Source organism: Bison bison, unplaced genomic scaffold, assembly GCF_000754665.1.
Source record: "Bison bison bison isolate TAMUID 2011002044 unplaced genomic scaffold, Bison_UMD1.0 scf7180017864373, whole genome shotgun sequence".
Lineage (NCBI taxonomy): Eukaryota > Metazoa > Chordata > Mammalia > Artiodactyla > Bovidae > Bison > Bison bison.
Genome location: NW_011494945.1, coordinates 4,918,103 through 4,940,462, shown reverse-complemented (window position 1 = coordinate 4,940,462; position 22,360 = coordinate 4,918,103). Strand labels below are relative to the sequence as shown.

The 22,360-nt window shown below is 41.0% G+C and overlaps 2 protein-coding genes across 3 annotated transcripts in view; one reads left to right on the top strand and one right to left on the bottom strand.

The window, feature by feature from the left end:
* The window catches only part of CDK19 (cyclin-dependent kinase 19), a 272,481-nt gene that overhangs the window by 193,342 nt on the left and 56,779 nt on the right, over positions 1–22,360 (bottom strand). The gene's annotated exons all lie outside the window — the stretch shown is intronic.
* The window catches only part of AMD1 (adenosylmethionine decarboxylase 1), a 57,669-nt gene that overhangs the window by 22,395 nt on the left and 12,914 nt on the right, over positions 1–22,360 (top strand). The window contains exon 1 of one of the 2 annotated variants that reach the window (XM_010856612.1): positions 11,099–11,550. The exons of the other annotated variant lie outside the window; for it this stretch is intronic. Coding sequence (XP_010854914.1) covers positions 11,441–11,550 — 110 coding nt within the window. The 5' untranslated portion in view covers positions 11,099–11,440. Of the gene's footprint in view, positions 1–11,098; positions 11,551–22,360 lie in introns of those variants that run through there. 2 annotated transcript variants of the gene reach the window in all.

The window sequence follows — 22,360 nt, the reverse complement described above, 5'->3', positions numbered from 1 at the left end:
GATATGGGTTTGGGTGTACTCCGGGAGTTGGTGATGGACAGGGAGGCCTGGCAACTGTGGTTCATGGGGTCGCAAAGAGTCGGACACGACTGAGCAACTGAACTGAACTGAACCACAATGTATTTAATAACAAATTAGCATACCATAATGGCTTAAAACTACACAAATTTATTATCTTAAAATTCTGTAGGTGAGAAGTCCAGTTCGCATCTCACTGGGCTAAAAGCAAGATATTGGCAGGTCTGTGTTCCTTTCTGGAGTCTCCAGGAGGGCATCTGTTTTCTTGACTTTTGCAGCTTCTGTGTGTGTGCGTGCTCAGTTGGTCAGCTGTGTCCAACTCTTTGTGACCTTATGGGCTGTAGCCTGTCAGGCTCCTCTGTCCATGGGATTCTCCAGGCAGAAATACTGGAGTGGGTTGCCATGCCCTTCTCCAGGGGATTCCCTCAAGCCAGGGATGAAACCCACATCTCCTGAGGATCCTGCATTGGCAGGTGGATTCTTTATCACTGAGCCACCTGGGAAGCCCTGCGGCTGCTAGAGGCTGCCTGTATTCCTTGGTTCCCAGCCCTCTTCCTCCATCTTCAGAAGTAGCAACAGCAGGTCAAGTTTTTCTCATATCTGACCCTTCCTTTTCTGCCTTCCTTTTCCATGATGAAGGACCTTTGTGATTAAATTGGGCCCACCTGGATAATCCAAGATACTCTCTCTAAAGTCATCTGATTAGCAATCTTATTTTCATTTGCAACCTTAATCTCTCTATGTCAAGTAACCTAAGAGTCACAGGTTTTGAAGATTATGACATGGACATCTTTGAGGGTTCATTATTCTGCCTACCACAGACATTAATCCACATGTCCAAGAATCTCAATCAATTTTAAGTAGAATAAAAAGAACTTGTGCCTAGCCAAAATCCATACTTAGTCATATCATGATGAAACTTCAGAATGCCAAAGACAAAGAGAATGTATGAAAACAGACATAGCAGAGAGATTTCCTACCCCAAATAGTAAGACTTACCTAAGAGATGGTTAGCAATGAGATTCCTGGGCCCAGTCAAGACTCAGTGAATCAGTGTTATGCTAAGTGAAGTAAGTCAGAGAAGGACAATTACTGTATGACATTTCTTGTATGCAGAATCTGAAATTACACAAATAAACTTGTGTACGAAACAGAAACAGACTCATAGACTCAAAACGAACTTCTGATTACCAGAGGGAAAGAATGGAGGGAAGATAGAGTTCTCTAGTCAACACTCTTTTTTTTTTTAATTTTTTTTTTTAGTCAACACTCTTAAGTCTTAGAAACATCTCAATGTACCATATGAAATTTTGATCAGTAAATACAATGAAGCTAATGGGGATTTGTATAGTATAGTGATTAATAGGGAGGGTTCTAGAGACAGACTGCCCAGGTCTGCTTCTGGTAACTCAAGCTTTATGACTTTACACAATTTACTTAACCTTAGTTTTACTATCTGTAAAGTGGAGATGATGACAGTATCTACTTCTTAAAACGTAAAGGAGACAAAGCATGCATAATTAACATCACTCCAGCTTGTATAAATTAGATGTTCAATAAATATTAGCATTGTGTATATATTTTAGGCATAATAAATTTGTTCCCCCCCAAAAAAAGTAAACTTATCCTAGGTATAGAATAGGGGATAAATATGTATAAGTAAATAACAGGCACAGGTCACTTTAGACAATACTATGCTTTTTAAAATGTGTATAAATTGGATTACAAAACAGTGCCTTGTTTAAAAGGGAATTCTGGTAAATGCTTCTATAACAATGTCTTTTCCAATGTGTATTATGTAGCTATTCATGTTTGGAGTTCCATAATAATTGGGAAAAACCTGTTTTTGTAACCCATAGCATATCAAATAAAAGCATACATTCTAAGCTTAAAAATAAAATACAACAATAATAAATATTTTAAGGAATTGCTGATTTTGATCTTTATGCTTTTTCCCTCTTTTTTTTTTCTTTTTCATTTTTATAACCAACTTCTAAAGAAAATTCATGATATCAGTGAGTCTCAATTTTAATACTTAAGTTGTAACAATGCTTTAATAGGTACTGGATGAATAGTTGTTGAATGAATAAGTGATTGAACTAATTTGTTAATTCACAAATACGAAAAGATGATACCTACCCCTGAAAATGTTCCAGGGAAAAATAAGACTAACAAAAAAAATTCATAGGTGTAAGTAACCGTATCTTTCTTAAATTACGTGATCTTTCAGAAGTAACTATTGGGGTTAAGAATGATCTATCTTGCCTCTCTGTATCTACATAATACTGCAGCTCTTGTATTACTTCGTGGAATGATTGTGAACCAGCACAAAGCTCAAGATTGTGTCATCTGATAGGCCCACTGCACAACTGTACCCTGTGTGTTACTTAGCAACATTTGCCTGCCCCTCCTCTCTCATCTCCTGTTGGGAAACCTGCTCAGAGGCTGTGGAACTTGGCAGGGATGAAGGAAAATCCAGTGACTGATAGTTTATGTCCAGGAAATTTCTGAGGCTATAGATGACTTTTGGTTTTGGATAGTGTTTTTTTTTTTTTTTCTAGTTTTTTCCCTTTATTTAAGGATTAGAACAAACGTATTTGTTTACTGCATAGTAGAAGATGCAGAGCAGGAACATGTTTTACTGGAATGGGGCTCTTTAGTACCACGCCTTAATTGCTAAAGACCTTGCTGTTGGGAAATGCTGACACTCCCCTTCTCACACTCCCGGTTAGAGCCTTGTTGAGTTAAGCAATAAACTATTTCACACTGGAGACTAGAATTTAAATGAGTTACAATTCACTTTCATGTAAGTCACTAAGGTACACGAAAAGGAAAATAAATGAGTGCAAAAGGGAAAGGAATGACTCCTTTCTATGTAACTCCTTAGACGTAAGTGTAAATCTGAGTCGATAAAGTAAATACTCCTTGAGTGTTAATTATTAATTAATCATAATTCTGAGTGAGGAAAGTATATACTTGGGCTTCCCAGGTGGCTCAGTGGTAAAGAATCCACCTGCCAATGCAGGAGACGCAGAAGCCACAGGTTTGATCCCTGTGTCAGAAAGATGCCCTGGAGGAGGAAATGGCAACCCACTCCAGTATTCTTGTCTGGAAAATTCTATGGACCAAGGCACCTGGTCACAAAGAGTTGGACACAACTGAGCGACTGAGCACATACACACAAAGTATATACAGTTGATCCCTGAACAACGTGATTTTGAACTGCATGGGTTCACTACTATACACAGAATGCAGCATGTGAACTCTTAGTATCAATATGTGGGATCTAGTCCCCTGACCAGGGATGGAACCTTGGGCCCCCTGCATTGGGAGTGGAATCTTAGCCACTAGGGAAGTCCAGGGAAATCCCCCTACTATAGTTTTAGAATCTGCTCTCTCTAGCAGATAAAATCTAACAAGGTTGATAGTTTAATCACATTCAATTTGTTTTTTGCAAAATTCCTTATTTTTCAACAGAATTTTAAGAATCCTGAGACCAAGGAAGTAAGTGAAGAACTTCTAAAAATGTGCATGTATACTTAAATAACTGTAACTGGGGACTTCCCTGGTGGTTCAGTGTCTAAGATTCTGAGCTCCCAGTGTGGGGGCCTGGGTTCAATCCCTTGTCAGGGAACTAGATCCTAGCTCCCACATGTGGCAACTAAGACCAACCACAGTCAAATAAATACTTAAAATATTAAAAAAAAAAACAAAACAAACCTGTAACTGTATGTATTAAATCTACAGAAAAACTGATGGTTAAGAACCTGCAACTAAGATTTAATAGATTTATTTTCCAAAACAGTACTGAAATAATAACAAACCATAACACATTTAATAACTTTATAACAATATTTACTCCCAAATTATAGTTTGACATAATTATAAATTGATAAATGGTATCCAATTATATAAGTTATTAGTCAGGTGGCTGGTCATCTGGTTTCTTCTAGCATCTACCAGAACTGCTGAAAAGCTCTGAATCCCTGTGACTAGAAGGATCCAGGCATCTCTTCTATGGGACATTGCAAAGGAAATGTCTTCTCCTCTCTGATATTTCCATGCCCACAACCAACTTAACATGGGTTACAAGAGGTATGAAAATGAAAAAGTGTGGGGTTCCAAAAATGCATATTTAACAACTGTCGAGTCAAAGATTCTTTGGTTATAAGCAAAAAGAAGCTATATTAAATTAATTCATGTAAAAAGCACTAAGTTAGAAATCCAGAGGGAAATCTCATGGATCCCAAACATAAATATAGAAATGGTCATATCTGACAGACCACTGTTTTCTTTCTCTAAGGCTGTATGATCTTTGCTTCCTTTGGTACATCTAGGTTATGGGGTATTTCTGAAGACCAGTTTTCTCTCTTTATTTGCATGCATAAGGCATAAAAATGACTGCCTGTCCCGACTCCACCTCACTTTATGCTCTACACCCTCCATGGAGAAACTCAGTATCTAGGTCTCTAGATTCAACTGATCACACACACACAAAAAAACCTGGTGTTCTCCTCTGTTCCAATCAGCTGTGGCTTAGGAGACAAGGTCTAATGCCCATAGGGCTGCCCCTACCATGGACTGTGGGTGGGGCTGACTCTCCCAGGAGGGCATGTGGGTAAGAATGAAACAATTACTATCTCAAGTTCCCAGATACAGGATATGTTGGAAGTTGGACTTTCTCAGTTGTTTTTTTGTTTCTTTCAAGTTGGAAGTTCAGGCTATGGAAGACAGAAGAGTCTAATCATATCAGCATATTCTCCTTATTCCAAAACAAGGTAGGATTCTGGTATATGGCAACTATAGCTTAGTCTATTAAAAATGGGAGGTGGGTATACTAAGGCTACTTGTTTCCCAAGGAATTTTCTAGTGTCCAGGATGAGAGGAAGCTTTGGGTAACCAACTAAAACCTGTTTCCAGGTGCCAGAATAGCTTTTGTTCTAAAGCTCCAAACAAAGACATCCTAAGAGAGAGAACACATCAACGTGTACTTAATTGCTCAGTTGTGTCTAACTCTTTGTGACCCCATGGACTGTAGCCCGCCTGGCTCCTCTGTCCATGGGGATTCTCCAGGCAAGAATACTGGGTGGGTTGCCATACCCTTTTCCAGGAGATCTTCCTAACCCAGGGATTGAACCCAGGTCTCCTACATTGCAGGTGGATTCTCTACCAACTGAGCCACCAGGGAAGCCCAACATATCAATACTGATAGTTTATTGATCCAATTATTCCTTTAATTGTCTTTCTCAAACAAGAAGAGTACAAGAGAAAAAGCCATGAACAGAACTTAATTCTTTAATATTTTGGTTCCATTGCCCAGGTGGCGCTAGTGGTAAAAAGAACCCACTGGCCAATGCAGGAAAGTTATATAAGAGATACCAGTTCAATCCCTGGGTAGCAAAAATCCCCTGAAGGAGGGCATGGCAACCCATTCCAGTATTCTTGCCTGGAGAGTTCCATAGACAGAGGAGCCTGACAGGCTATACAGTCCATAGCGTCACAAAGAGTCAGACATGACTGAAGAGACTTAGAATGCACACACACCCTAACTATAATACCATTGTATCTGTGATGAAAACAGAACAATCACATTTGGCTTCAGATTTTTAATAGTTTATAAGGATCACTTGCTTTTGTTAATTAACTTTTAATAGGTTATAATAAGTTGTAGTAACAATTTGCTTTTACTAGTGCTTTGCATTCAGTTTAGCACAGTGTCTATCAAGAAACTAAGGCACTAATTATGTACAGCATGGCAACTATAATTAATAAAGTAATACTGTATTACATATTTGAAAGTTGCTAAAGAGTCAATCTTAAAAGTCCTCATCATAAAAGAAAATAAATTATTTGTAACTATTGATGGTAGCGAATGATAACTAGACTTATTTACAATGCATATAAATATAAAATCATTGTATTGTACACCCGAAACTAATATAATGTTATATGTTAGTTATACCTCAACAAAAGAATAAATAATTGACAAAAAAGAAAAAGAAAAAAAGCCAGTCTAGGTACTGCTTGAGACTAGGTATAGAGTTCTCAGGTAAAAATACATTTTCCTGAAAAGTTTAAAGATGTTGCTCCCCTGTCTTTAAGCTTCCAATGTTACTATTTAAAAGTCCAGTGCTCTCTGATTCTTTATCTTCTGATTTTGACCCTTTTTTTGGTCTTGGAAACTTTTAAAATCTTTATCCAAAGTATTCTGAAATTTCACAATTATGTATCTTGGTCTGGATTTTTTTTTTTTTTTAATTGTATGAGGTAATAGGGGAGTCCTTTCAATCAATGTCCTTCTGTTCTGAAATTTTTATTATTATTTCTTTGATAATCACCTCCTCCCTCTTCTTTCTTTCTAGAACTCTTATTATTTGAGTTTGGGGACTCTTGTATTTGTCAACTAATGTTCTATCTTTTCTCTCCTATCTTTCAACTCTGGCTTTTCCTACTTTCTCAGAGACTACATTAAATTTATCCCCCACCTTTTTTTCTTTTTTTTAAACACTGTCAGCTATCCTGTTTTTAATTTCCAAGCACTGTTTTCTTTTATTTTTGTTGTTTTGTTTCAAACAAACATCTTTGAATGTTTCTTTATTTAGTATTCCGTTTTTGTTTGGTTTGGTTTTTATGGATAAACTATCTTCTCTCATCCCTATGGAGTATAATTATGGTCTTTTTTTCTTAGAAGTTTGTTTCTACTTCCTATAATTATTTTCCTTTTTGTTTTCCTTTTTTTCCTATTAATATTTACTTTGGTCTCTTTTCAAACATTGAAGGCTTTCTTCAAATGACTGATAGTTGGCTATTAGTATTTAAGTGTGAAGCACCACAAAACAGATGGTAAGCTATTGATTTCTGGTCTTGTGGATCTCACCATAGGAAGACCAAGTTGTGTTTATTTTTAATTGAAATGAGCCTCAAATGTCTGTAGGTGAGTTCTTTCACTTGAGCTACTGCGTTTCTACTGAGTAGAAGCCTCCAAACTCTGGGATATAAACTTGATTCTGCTTTCTGATTATTAACCCTTAGACCTGGGGTGAGGGGAGAATAGGGCTAATTTTCTCTAAGAATTTATAAATTAAATATTCAAAAGAACATACTTCCCATACATACTACTTAAAACCTTACCATAAGCAGTAAGCAAAATAACTGAATTTCTATAAATATTTATCCTCAGAAAATGCAAATTTTATATTTTTATTAAAAAAATTTTTTTATTGGCATACAGTTGGTATGGCTGGGAACAGAGAATGAATGGTAGAGATGAGCTTGGAGAATTAGTCTGGGACCAGATCATATAGAGGTTTCAAGGCTAAGGTAGGGCATTTTTATTTTAAGTGTTATGGGAAACCATTGGAGAATTTTATAATATTAAAATAAGAGAAGTGTCATAATTGGACTTTAAAAAATCACTCTTGCTGCTCAGTGGTAAATCATCTGAGAGGACCAAAGTGTAAGCAGAGAGATTGTTTAGAAAACTACTGCAGTAGTCCAGGGGAATGAATTTCAGTGTTCTCAACTCAGGTAGTAGTGAAGATAGAAAAGAAACACTTGAAATGTTTTAGGAATATCATCAACAAGGCTAATGATAGATTGGATTGGTAGGAAAGCAGGAAAGAGTGGGATCAAGGGTAACTTTGGGCTTGAGCAACTGCTATTTAATGAGATAGTTGCTGCTAGAAGGATGGACCATACACAAACAAGAGCAGAGCAGAGAGGTCAGCCAGAAAGCTTGAATGGAGGACAGCTGGGTATTTTATTTTTCTTTTTGTGAAGAGCAGGCAAGTTTTGCATGAAAAGGAATGGCTCTCTTAGCCACATTAGCTTCAAGATGCTTATTAGACATTCAAACAGAAACGTCAGGTAGGCAAGTGTCCCAAAGATCTGGAATTCAAACGAGATGATTGGGCTGGAGATACAGATTTGAAAGTCATTAGTATATGGATGGAGAAGGCAATGGCACCCCACTCCAGTACTCTTGCCTGGAAAATCCCATGGACGGAGGAGCCTGGTAGGCTGTAGTCCATGAGGTCGCTGAGAGTCGGACACAACTGAGCGACTTCACTTTCACTTTTCACTTTCATGCATTGGAGAAGGAAATGGCAACCCACTCCAGTGTTCTTGCCTGGAGAATCCCAGGGACGGCGGAGCCTGGTGGGCTGCCGTCTATGGGGTCGCACAGAGTCGGACACGACTGAAGCGACTTAGCAGCAGCAGCAGCAGCAGCAGCGTATGGATGTCACAAAGCCATGCAGGTCACTCAGGAAGAAAGTGCACATGGAGAAGTAGCAGAGAGGAAGCCAAGGGCGTTGGAGTGTTGGATAGGATCTACATGTGTCAAAGGAAAACCAAAGAAGAGATGTGTCACAAAAGTCGAGAGAATTGTTTCAAGAAGGAGGGTATAGTTAGTTGTATCACAAGCTACTGAACGAGTTAAATGAGGACTGACACCATTATTTGAGCCACTAGCTTTGACAAGATGTGGGCTTTGAGAAATATCCATTTCAAGGGTTTGAAGAAAAGATGAGGTTAGAGACGGAAAGTATAGACATGTCTTTTAGGGAGTTTTGCTGTGAAGGAGGGCAGAAAAATTGGGTGTTAGCTGAAGGCAGAAGTGGGATCAAGTAAGGATTTTTTTTAAATTTCAATAAGATTTCAATAGAAGGATTACTAAAGAGAATGAGGGATAAGGAGCACAATTTGAGGTGCCTTAAGAAGGTCTGGGGGATGGGACTCACTTTAAGTTCTTTAGGCAATCCTTCATGTGCAAAGCAAAAAAATGTTAAGAATTTTTTGTTTTTAGACTGGTGAAGTGGGAAAGATCTTCAATGATAGAAACAGGGCTGATGATAAAAGAATGACAGATGTGTTTTGGACATATTAAGTTCAGTGAAATAGTTAGATTAACTGACTAACTTGGTAATTAGTACAAGAGACTTTGACCTTCATGACAGTAATGATGCTTAAGAAAGATATTTTACAAAAGATCAGTTCAGTTGGTAGACAGCATTTAAATTATTCTGTATCAAATTAACAAGGCCTTACCTTGCCAAGATTCTTGGCACTTTTATATTCACTTAAAATTACATTGGGAAAAAGCATAATAGTAATGGAAAAGCAACTAATTATAAGCAATTAAAAGCCAAATTATGTTTATACCACAATTAGTGTTTGAGGTGGTTTAGTAGACTAAGTCTTCATTTCAATAAGCAACCATCAAATAATTGAATAGCTTGTAAAACACATAAATACCTCTTTTATCTTTATTCCAAGTATAACCACCACATTCTTTGAATTATTATTATAATAAAATGAGCAAGTCATTATCTTTTGTCCCAATCCCCAGTCTGAGTTGGATGCTTTTAAAAACATGGCAAGAGTAGCTGTATGTATCACCTTCTGCACAAAAGTTTCTTTCAACAGATTTGACATAGAAATGTGAACAAATTCATGTTCTTGTAAGACAAGTACTAACTACCCAGCAGGGAATTTAGAGTACACACTCAAACTACATCTTCTTCATTAAGTTTTTCATGCTTACAACATTGTAGTTTCATACAATGTTGTTTCATACAAGTTTCACTTGTAGTTGAATAAGTCTTTCTCTAAGGATGATAAGGGGAGAAGGCAATGGCAACCCACTCCAGTACTCTTGCCTGGAAAATCCCATGGACGGAGGGGTCGCTAAGAGTCGGACACGATTGAGCGACTTCACTTTCACTTTTCACTTTCATGCATTGGAGAAGGAAATGGCAACCCACTCCAGTGTTCTTGCCTGGAGAATCCCAGGGACGGGGGAGCCTGGTGGGCTGCCGTCTCTGGGGTCACACAGGGTCGGACACGACTGAAGCGAAGTAGCGTAGCAGCAAAGATGATAAGGAAAAATCCTTTGTCTGGTAACAGTGCTGATTTTTATGTCAGGTTGGGTTTTTTTCTCCCATATTTCTAAGTAAAAGTCACAACTTTGTTACCACAATTTTGCCACCTGGGGTCAAACTGTTTGACTACTACTTGATAACTTTTTCATTTTACTTGATCACTGAAATTAGATTCATGACTCTAAATCACGAGTAATCATCACTCTGAATCCTTAATTTCCACTCAATTTCAGATATTTAATTTTTACCATTTTTTGTTGAATGACCATTCTTTAAATGCTATAGCGCTTCACAATATTCAAGAGTTTCACAGAGATGATTTCATAAAATCCCCTCTCTTTCCCCTACCCATTTACGCCCCAATTTCAGATTCTATTTAATAAAGCAGGTTCTAGAAACAGTTTTGCAGAATAAATTCCCACCAGTTGACCTAATTGAGCACGTTGTTGCCAGTGCTTCACGGCAGCTGCTGAGCTCGGCCAACTCCGAGGCTTGGCGAGCCACATGGTGGGAGGTAGGTAAAAGCCGGAGCCCTTCAAGGCTGGGCGCCACGTTGCTTTTCCCTTTTTGAACAGGGAGACAACGCTTCTGGCTATTGTGTAAATCGACCGAGAACTGCGTTCATCCGCACATCAGCTAAAGCGTGATCAGAATTAAAGCGCCTTCTAATCCGACCCTTTGGCAACGTGTGCGTCACGGACTAATGTAGAGTTTTAATGCCTGGCTTCGTTCGCCTTGGGGAAGCACACTTAAGAGAATGGCCGAGTACCTCAGCAATATCGGCGAAGTGCACGGGATCAAAACGACCACGCCATCCCAGCAGTGGCCACAGCCCCCGCCGAACCCCGCCAACTCTCTAGAGGACCCACCCTTGTTCCCCGCTATAACCAGTTGCTTTACGCAGCGCTACACAGTCTTCCCTCCCTACGTCCCCGCTCTCCCACCCACTCCGCATTCGACCCCAGGCTCTTAGTCCCCAGTAGGACAACAGATCGCCGACTCCCGCCCAGCGGCCACCCCGAACCCTGAACCGCAACGCGGCTGGCTGCTCCCCGCGCTGCTAGCGGGCGGGCGGCCAGCCAGCCGCAACTGGGCGGCTGGTGATTGACAGGATCCTGGAGCAATCAGCTGCAAGGGCGGGACGTTGCGTCACTTCCTGTTCTTTTGGGATTAGCCGGGGTATATAAATTTGGTGCTCACGCAGTGCTCTCGCTCCCACAGTATGGCCGGCGACATTAGCTAGCGCTCGCTCTACTCTCTCTAACGGGGAAACAGCGGACTACAAGAGACTGAGCTGTATCTGCCTCTATTTCCAACAGACTCACGTTCAACTTTCGCTCACCCACACACACAAAGCCGGGAAAATTTTATTAATCCTTTTTTTAAAAAAAGTTAATATAAAATTATAGCAAAAAAAAAAAAGGAACCTGAACTTTAGTAACACAGCTGGAACAATCCGCAGCGGCGGCGGCGGCGGCGGGAGAAGAGATTTAATTTAGTTGATTTTCTGTGGTTGTTGGTTGTTCGCTAGTCTCACGGTGATGGAAGCTGCACATTTTTTCGAAGGGACCGAGAAACTGCTGGAGGTTTGGTTCTCCAGGCAGCAACCCGACGCAAACCAAGGATCTGGGGATCTTCGCACCATCCCAAGGTGGGTGCTTGGGGCTCTCGCCCACAGTCGAGTCTGGGGGACTGTCGCCGCCTGGGAGGCACCAGCCTGAGGCTGGGGGCCGAGGGTTGGGTTCCCATAGTCTTCAGGTGGGGGCAGGTCCGCGTGCGGGAGGTCGTTTTGGCAGTCGTGGAAAGGGCCCCGGCGCTGGGGGTGAGCAGCCAAAGGTCCACGCGGGGCCCGATCCAGCTTCTCCCGCCACCGTTGCCGGGCCGGGCGCTGCCCGGGGGGAGGGGAGGAGGCCGGCGCAGCCGCGTGCTCAGGTAACGTCCCCGGCCCGGCGTGCGGGCCGGCGGGCAGCGCCGTTCCGGGTAGTTTAGCGGCCCTCACCTCCCGACTTACTCCCCATCGGCCAGATTTGGCGGTCGGGGACCCTGGGTGGGGTGTCCGGAGGGGGAGGCCGCGCGGGCTCCCTCCCGGCAGGTGTGGCTCGGCGGGCTTAGTCAGGCGCTAATTCGGGCGTGTCCGCCTCGGGAGTGGAGGAGGGAGGGAGCGGAGCGGATCGGGAGCCGGATTCGTTCTCTCGCGTGCGGCGGGAAGGGGTGTGTGTTGGGGGGTGTGGGGGGCGGCCCGGCTGGGGCCGAGGGGCTGACTAACAGGCCTCCCCGCCCGTGGTCGGCGCTGGCAGCATGTGGCGCCCGGGCGGCGGGGATTGGGCGGGAGCAGCTGTGCCGCAGTGGCTGGGCCGCACCGCCGCCCTAATGTGCTCTGCACCAGAGCCCTTTCGGGGCTGCCCGGGAAGACGGCCGGAGAGCCCACCGAGGCTGGCGCCCGAGTCTCTTGACCTTGGGCTGTGTAACCTGTTACCGAGTCGGCGGAGTCCAGAGTGGAATGAGGCTAGCCTGCGTTTACGGGCTAGAGGCGGGTCGGAGCTCGGACATAATACCTTTAATGCCTAATCCTGCAAAGGAATCTGGGGCTCCAGCCTCCCACCCCGGGCAGTCATGCGAGAGAGCTGGGCGACCGCGCAGAAAAGGATAAGGCTTGCAGTGGTCTCGATCCCAGCGCAGATGACGCGAGCGACCCCGATGGTGGCGGGGCCGGCTTCCCCTCCCGGGCGCTCGGACCACTAGACATCTCTCGTCATTCTAGGCTCCTGGGTGCATAAGTGCCGCTAGTGTGCCTTGAGGCGGAGGAGCCGGCGCGGCCGCTTCATTGAAAGGCAGCGACCAAAGAGCTGCTGGGCCGGACCCGGAGCCTGCCCCGGGGTGTAGGCCAATGGGCGTTTCAGGAATGTTGGCTGCGCTCGCCGCTTTTCCTGACAAAAAGCAACTGGAGAAGGGAATCTAGGCGGACACGTGCTGCTGGGACTTTAAGGCGGTCTCACTTGAAGGAATCTCCCGTAGGAAAACCTCGTGTTAGCTAAAATGTGACCAGTTTCATTTTTCGAGCTTTGTGCGACACTTAAGAGGTCGTAACATGGCCCCTACTCTAGGAAGCAGTTACTTATAAATATGGGGAAGCTTAGTATTTCCTCCATTTCACAAATGGAAGAGCTCCCTCGTGTTGGTGATATGCCTTTGGTAAGACGATTGTGATAGGATTATCTAGGAAATACTGTCAGGAAGAACTAATGTGCAAAAAACAAATCATAAAATGAATAACAAAATTTTCTGCTCCGGCTCGTTAAATGAGTTGAAGCTTTGTTAGTTAGCACCCGTCCTTAATAAAGGGAAGGGAGTGTTTCCTCCCCGAGTTCTTGGGCAAAAACGCCTGAATTTAAGCTTTTTTGGTTAAGAATTAGTTATCCGAATGAAGGAGGAGAAAGGCTTATAAATAGGCAGCTTGCTTGCTTTTAAATGTTCGAGAACGACTTTTGCACTTTCATCAACTGAAATTGTTTTACTGCTTCAGCATGGATCTTAAAGTGATGGCAAAGATTATACCTTCAGGGACAGAATGTTGGTTTTGTTGAATCTGTGATTAAGTGTCGTAAGTTTTGTAGATACTTGGAATTCGTTAAATCCCATAGAAGAGTTATCAGTCATCTAGAAGAGTAATGCATAATGAAATGGTTAGTACATTGCCTATGGCATGTCTAGATTTGAGTTCAAACATCATCTAATAGCTAGCTGTTTGATATTTTTGCCTTTCCAAAATGGAGAAAATAATGGTACCTCTTCATGGGTGTAATTGTGAGGGTTAAGTGGGTTAATACATATACAGTACTTAGAACTGTCTGAGACATAGTAACCACTCTGTAAGCCTTAAAATCTTCATCTTCCATTCTTTACCTTAAGGACAGAATCTTTTTCTCTTCTCCTTGTTTTTAAGCAAACCAGGCTGGAGGAGAAAGTATTTCAGATTATAGTCTAATAGGCAATTTAAAATTACATGGTGCCCTAGCAATTTGATGTATTTTTATTCAAGTAGAAGAGATGGTGAGCTTTAGATTGCTTAATGAAGTTAAACCTTAATTCTTCCATGGAATAATCTTTAGTAGCTTTGTTTTTATTTAACGATATAAATGTTAGGAAGCCAGAAAATCCTTCTTTTTACTTGCCTCACATCTCCAACCTCAGTAATTACACTAAAATGCAAATAGAAGAAAGTCAGTCAAAAGACATTCACAAACTGGAATAAAATAACTATACGGTTTATAAAGCATAAAACCTAAGGGCATGGTAGGAGTTAAGATGTCCTAAGAGGGCGTCACTACCAATGCTAAAGACATTTAAAAGGCAGCATATTACAGGAAAATTCCTAGGAAAGTACCTTCCCACATCGATGCAAGAAGAAATAGAAATCCTAATAGTCCTATAACCACTGCATGAATTGACTTAATCACCCATAAAGAAAAATCTAGGCCCAGATGGTTATACTGGAGTATTCTAACATTCAAGAAATAATTCCAACCTTTTTCATACTTTACATTCATAGTATTACATTCTAATTAGTTAATAGAGAGGGAACACATATCACAGTTCCTTTTGGGGTTTGTATAATTTTGATACCACACCCTGACTAGAGCTGTGAAGGAATCAGGATTTTCATGCACTGCAGATGGAAATGGAAAACAGTATATCCACTTGGGAAAATGGTTTGGCAGTTTCTTAATAAGTTACTGTGCCTGCTAAATTGCTTCAGTTGTGTCTGACTCTTTGTGACCCTATGACTATAGCCTGCCAGGCTCCTTTGTCCATGGGATTTTCCAGGCAGGAATATTGGAATGGGTTGCCATTTCCTACTCCAGGGGATCTTCCCAACCCAGAAGTTGAACCCGCATCTCTTATGTCACCTGCATTGGCAGGCAGGTTCTTTACCACTGGAGCCACCTGGGAAGCACTAAGTTAATACATCTCTCATATGATCTAGCCAGTCTAGTCCACTCATATGTTTGCCCAAGTGAACAGGAAATATATCCATACAAAGACTTTTACATGAATACGTTCTTAGAAGCTTTATTTTGCAATAGCTCCAGAACTGAAAACAAGTCTCTGTATTCATCCTATAGAATACTACTTGGTAGTTAAAAAAAGAACGATGAATTGCTATTGACACACGCAACAAATGATTGTGCTGGAGAACAAACAATAATAAGCCCCATGAGAAGTCCTATACTATAAGATTTCATGTCTATAAAAACCAGGAAATACATACACGATAGGCAAAGGATGAGAGTTAAGGGAGAATGGTGGATTACAGAGAGGCATGACGGAACTTTTAGGGGTGATACTAATCTGCCAAAGCTCAGATGGTAATCCACCTGGAATGCAGGAGACCAGGGTTCAATTCCTGGGATGGGAAGATCCCTTGGAGGAGGACATGACAGCCCACTAAAGTATTCTTGCCTAGAGAATTCCCATGGACAGAGGAGCCTGGCAGGCTACAGTCATAAAAGTTATGAAAGTCGTAAGTACATCTCAGATTTTGACAAATTGATCCCATCATGTAACCAGCCTTCATATCTAAGGAATGTAACTAGTCAGCAGTCCCCCTGTGCCTCCTTCCAATTATAACCTATTCCGCTCTCCAGCTAAGGGAACACTACTATCCTGAGTGTTAACACACCATGGTTTTCCCTAGTTTTTTTTTATAACATGGAATCATTTGTTATGTATTATATGCCTCCTTTGGTCAGCATTATGTTTGGGGTTTTTTTTAGTTCGTTCTCAGTGTTGTATAGTATTTTTGTGTCCATATACCACAATTTATCAAATCTGCTGTTTACATCAATAATTTCCAGTTTGCTAATACAAATACATTGCTATGAACACTAGTGTAAATGTCTTTTTGTAAACAGCATGCATGCTCTCCTGTTAGATATACACACACCGAGGAATGGAGCTGCTAAGTCATAGGGTACATATAGTGCTTCTGTATTTAGTAAAGCTCCTGGGTTAGGAAAGTTCCCCTGGAGAAGGGATATGCTGCCGGTTCCAGTATTCTTGGACTTCCCTGGTGGCTCAGACGGTAAAGAATCTGCCTGCAATGCGGGAGATCTGAGTTTGACTCCTGGGTTGGGAAGATCCCTTGGAGGAGGGATGGCAACCTACTGGAGTATTCCTGCCTAGAGAATCCCCATGGACAGAGGCGCCTGGCGGGCTACACAGTCCACCGGGTCCAGAGAGTCAGACACAGTTTGAGACTACACGGTACAGGGTGCATATATTCAGCATAAGGGTGCAGTTGCTCAATATCTTCATTTAACATTTGTGTTGTCTTTTTAATTTTAGCTGTTTTGTGGGTGTATAGTGGTCTGTGTATTTCCCTTCAGACTAATGGAGTTGAACATCCTTTTATATCTTTATCCACCATTTGGCTATCTTTTGTGAAATGCTTGTTCAAGTCCACTTCTTTTTCTTTAGGGATGATTTTTCAGTTTGCAGGAGTTCTTTAATATATTATAGATGAATTATCTCTCCAATATGTATATTGCAAACATTTTCTGTCCTCTGGTTTCCTTTTTCGTTTTATTAATGACAGTTTAGAAAATAGTTCATAATTTTAATGTCTCATTTATCAGTGTTTTCACTAATGGTTCGTGGTTTTTCTGTCTTGTTTAAAATGATCTTTGCTCATCCGGAGGTAATGAAGATGTTCTTTTTTCCCTGTAAACTTTGTTTTACTTCTCATATTTAGATCTGCAGCCCATCTGGAATTTTTTTAATATGGTATGAAGGAATAGAACATACTTGAAGCAAAATTGGCCCATCTTTCCAAGCTTTAACTCCAAGCTGGAACCCACTGTCTGTTAACATTTCCCACTGTCCTGTAGGCCACTTAGTAGAATTTCCCTTCAGTGTAATCTGAATGAAGTACATAATACTGAGAAGCTTTTATCTTTTCTGGCATGGCTTGGATTAAATAAGACTGATTAACAATATGTTGGAGAAGAGCAATAGTCCAGATATCCAAATGAGTAAGACAGGTGATGTTTTCTAAAACTGACTACTTCACAAAGTAATTAAGGTTGAAATATAAAAAGAGGGAGTAGTATATTAGGTTTAACCTGCAGGTTTCTCTACTAGAATTTTCAGATTTCAAATGATGTTGAATAGAAATAGACCTTTATTTCTGTTTCTATAATTTCTTAAGAGTTGCTGGACTAAAATGCTGGACCAGACAAAAACCTTTTTAAAAGAAATGGCAGCTACGGGGAGGAAGTCTGTTAGAAAATAAGAAATTTTGGTGAGGAACGATAGTTTGATCTTTCAGGGCTCTAAAATTGACTTTCCTTTCTGCTTTAGAATTCATCACAGACCTGGACTCTTAGTAAGGAAATGGGTTCACATGGGAAATTGTAGTAAATGGAGGTAAAGAGTAAATGTTTATTAACTGTGGAAAGCTAAATGTATTTTAGCTATGTGAAAGTATGAAAACTACAATCTGTAATGTTAATATTGGGCAAGACATTTAGGACTACTGGTATTTTCTGCTATTCTTACTTTCCTTCACTCAAATTTTATATGATAAAATCTTCAGCAAAGGACTGGGAGCAGTTGCAAAAATAGTAAATTACACCTCAGCATTAATTTTCCCAGAACTCATGCCTTACTTGACTATATCATTGCACCATATTGCAATATCAGTAATTTACACTGAAGGAATTTACAACCCCTTGCCAAAAACCTTTTAGGGTAAATATTTTGGAATAGAAGGGCTTCCTATTGAATTAAGCTTCTCAATACATTCCTCACAGCAGTTTGAAAAAACTTGAACTGCTATCTTCAAACCACCCTTTTTTGAGAGGTACACATTGAAAGTAATAAATCAATGTAGCAGTAATGATGCTAATTTAATTTTTCAGTGAAAGTTTGAGGTGGAGAACTTAAGTTACTCTGATTATAATTAACAGTGCATTCTGGGTTGATTGCTTTGAACAGAAGATGGAAGCTTATTTCTCTGGATATCTGAATTAAATTCTGGTCAGCCTAGACTTCGCTGAAGAGTAATCTCATGTTTTAGGATGCATTTGACTCAGACTGCTCTTACGACTGCTACCACCTTGGCTGTGGTGTTGAGGTCTGAATGCAAGGTGATAAATAGTGTCTGAAACAGATGAGTCAGGCTGTTGACTAAGGTCACCCTTCAGGAAAGTTCAAATAGTTCAGTTGGGTAACTTTTGGGGTAAATTACTTGATAACCCTGAAATCAGAGATTTTTGCTTAAAGGAGGAAATCTGTTAGAGGAACCTAATCACATGGAGGCCTTTTAAATAAATGCAGGTTTCCAGGCACCATCTGCACAGTTTCTGGCCCACTATATCTGAGGGTAGAATCCAAGGGATAAAAGCAAAACTGTTCTAAAGGGTTTTTTGCATCTGCCAGCAGCATTCTGTTCCCTCTATAATTTACTTCTTTAAAAGTCTAACATTGGCTTCCCTGTTGATCCAGTGTTTAAGAATTCGCCTTGCAATGCAAAGGACACCGGTTCAATCCCTGGCCTGGGAAGATCCCACATGCCACAGGGCAGCTGAGCCCATGTTCCACAACTACTGAAGCCCACTCACCGTAGAGCCTGTGCCCCGCAACAAGACAAGTCACCACAGTGAGAAGCCCCCTGCTTACCACTACTAAAGAAAGCCTGTACACAGCAGTGAAGACCTGGCACAGCCAAAAATAAATAATTATTAAAAAATGAAGGTCTAACATTAAGTTTAACCATTTTAAGTGAACATTCAGTATTAAATGTATTCACATTGTTGTGCAAGAGATCTGTAGAACTTTTCATTTTGCAAAACTGAAACTACCCATTAAAGGTTAATTTCCCCTCCCCTCTTCCTCCAGCCTTTATCAGTCACCTTTCCTTATGATTTGACTACTTTGGATACTTCATATGAATGTGTGAGATGAGTACCTTATATAAGTGGAAACCTATATCCTTTTCTGGTGATACTCATCCTTTTCTGACTGGTGTGATTCACTTAGCATGAAATTCTTAGGTTCATTCACATTGAAGCATGTGATAAACTTTCCTTTAAGGCCACATAAGCCATTTTTTGCACACACCACATTGTCTTTATCCATTAATCCCTTGATGGACATTTGGGTTGCTTGCTTCTCTTGACAGTTGTGAATAACAGTGAACATGGATGTGGAAATGGCTCTTCCCGATCCTGTCTTGGACTATTTACACACACACACGCACACACACACACACACACACACACACAAGTAGAATTGTTAGATCATGTAGTTAGATCAGGTAGTTCTGTTTTTATGGTTTTTTGAGGAATGTTCATAATTTTTCCATAATGGCTGTACCATTTTACATTTTCACCAGTAGTTCCATTCACTCAGTCATGTCTGACTCTTTGTGACCCCCTGGACTGCAGCATGCCAGCACCCCCTGTCCATCACCAGACTCCCGGAGTTTACTCATACTCATGTCCATTGAGTTGGTGATGCCATCCAACCATCTTATCCTGTCATCCCTTTCTTCTCCTGCCTTCAGTCTTTCCCAGCATCAGGGTCTTTTCAAATGAGTCAGTTCTTCGCATCAGGTGGCCAAAGTATTGGAGCTTCAGCTTCAGCATCAGTCCTTCCAATGAACACCCAGGACTGATCTCCTTTACAATGGACTGGTTGGATCTCCTTGCAGTCCGAGGGACTCTCAAGAGTCTTCTCCAACACCACACTTCAAAAGCATCAATTTTTCGGCGCTCAGCTTTCTTTATAGTCCAACTCTCACATCCATACATGACTACTGGAAAAACCATTACTTTGACTAGACAGACCTTTGTTGGCAAAGTCATGTCTCTGCCTTTTAATATGCTGTCTAGGTTGGTCATAACTTTCCTTCCAAGGAGCAAGCATCTTTTAATTTCATGGCTGCAGTCACCATCTGAAGTGATTTTGGAGCCCCAAAAAATAGTCTTTCACTGTTTCCATTGTTTCCCCATCGATTTGCCACGAAGTGATGGGACCTGATGCCATGATCTTATTTTCTGAATGTTGAGTTTTAAGCCAACTTTTTCACTCTCCTCTTTCACTTTCATCAAGAGGCTCTTTAGTTGTTCTTCACTTTCTGCCATAAGTGTGGTGTCATCTGCATATTGAGGTTATTGATATATCTTGATTCCAGCTTGTGCTTCATCCATCCATTCACCAGTAGTAATTCACAAGTGTTAAAATTTCTCTGCATTTGCCAACACTTGTTCTTCCATTTTTCCTTTTCAGTATCTGACATCCTAATGAGCACGAGGTGGTATCATGATTGTGATTCGCATTGTCTTATGATTAGTGGCATTGAGCATCTTTTTATGTGCTTATTGGCCATTTGTATATCTTTTTTGAGGGGAGGGGAATTGTCTATTTAAGACCTTTTGCTTACTTTTAAATTAGGTTATTTGTTTTTCTTGTTGGAGTTCCTTATTTATTCCGGATATTAACCTCTTATAAGATGTAAGATTTGCAGGTACTTTTCCAGTTCTGTACCTTGTCTTTTCACTCTGTTGAATGTTTTCCTCTGATATACAGAAGTTAAGTTTGATGCAGTTCTATTTGCCTGTTTTTGCTTTTGTTGCCTGTGTTTTTTGTGTAACATCCAAGAAAGCTTTGCCAAGTCCAATATCATAAAGTTTTTCCCCATGTTTTCTTCTAAGAGTTTTATAGTTTTGTGTCTTAATTGAGGTGTTTAAATCCATTTTGAGTTATGCAGTGTAAGGTAAGGATTCCATTTCATTCTTCTGTGTGCAGATCCAGTTTTCCCAACACCAGTTGCCCAAGAGACTGTCTTTTTCCAATCTACAATCTGTTCTGCTTGCCACCCCCAACCCCCCAAAAAAAGGATACGGGACGTCCCTGGTAGTCCAGTAGTTGGGACTTGGCCTTCCAATGCAGGGGTTGCTGGTTTGATTCCCTGTTCAGGGGGCTAAGATCCCATATACCCTGGGGCCAAAAAACTAAAACATAAAACAGAAGCAACATTGAAATAAAGGCTTTAAAAATGGTCCACATCAGGGGGAAAAAAAAGTAGCCAGTTAGCCATTTCTAGTCTTACTCAGTCAGATGACATAGAAGTCTCTTATCTTAATTGTATGTTTTCCCATGTAAACACTTCAATTTGTTCTATTTTTATTAAACCACAGACTAAAAACTTTTAATGTAAAATATGGGACTTACCTGGTGGTACAGTGGATAAGAATCTGCCTGCCAATGGAGGGGACAAGGGTTTGATCCACATGCCTCAGAGCAACGAAGCCCGTGAGCCACAACTACTGAAGCCTGTGTTCTAGAGCCTGCCTGCTGCAGCTGCTAAAGCCAGTGCACCTGGAGAAGCCACCGCCGTGAGAAGCCCATGCGCTGCAACTAGAGAACAGCCCACATGCAGCAACAAAGATTCAGCTCAACCACAAATTAACTAACTGATTAAAAATAAATAAAATATGGCATGCCATTTATGTATTACTTTTCTGGCAGAGTGACTAAGATCATTCAGTCCATGTACTATCATTTGTAAAGAGCATAGTATTTGAGAGATTTATCATGATCTGGGTGGGGCTAGGATCCAAAAAAGCTTTATTTAGGAAAAAAATAAGGGGCTTATTTTTCTACCAAAATGTGATTTTAATAATTTGCTGAAATTCTCAACTGTTTTCTCTCTCCCCTTTATGTTTATGGATAGCATTGTATTGACTTCTTCAACTCTAAATCTGTCACATTTTTCCTGCCCTGTATTTTTTGAGCCAGCAGTTCTCTAGATTGTTTTTATAATCACTTGGTTGATAGACTATTCAACTGTGTTTGACTTAAAATGTTTTAAAGCAGTTCCTTTCATACCATGACTTTGAAAACTACTGACTACTTAAGGGTTTCTTTTAGGTGAGGAAGAGTATGGTTGCAGACTTTATTAACAATGCTAGAATGAGTGCAGGAGGATTCTTGTTTCCATCAAGGTGGAGTAAGCACACTCTACTCTCACTGAATGCATCTAGAAACCCTGGACAGAATGCATGCAGCAGCTGAGGACTCTGGAAAGTAAAAGTTAGGTGCATTGGAGAAGGAAGCCAAAACTCAAAACATCACTGAAATATCCATGAGTTTGTTTCTTTTTTCTCTTGGTATCTCCTGGGATGGTCTCAAAAGCTGCCATAAACCCGGAACTGCACACAAACTGAGCTCTTAGGTCTTTTTCTGGAATGTGGACAAGGAATGGAAGGGGGCCCCTTTGGGTTAGAGAGAGTGGGGAAAATCCCTTTTTTGTTTTTGTATTGCTTTGCTTTTTTTTACCCTGTTCTTTGCTGTGTAGCTCAGGCAGTCCTGTAGTAGACTGCTGCAGAGCCGGGAACTAAAGCCTGGGCTTTCTAGCCAGCGGACCAAGAAGCAGGCCATCTTCACCACCACCCCCC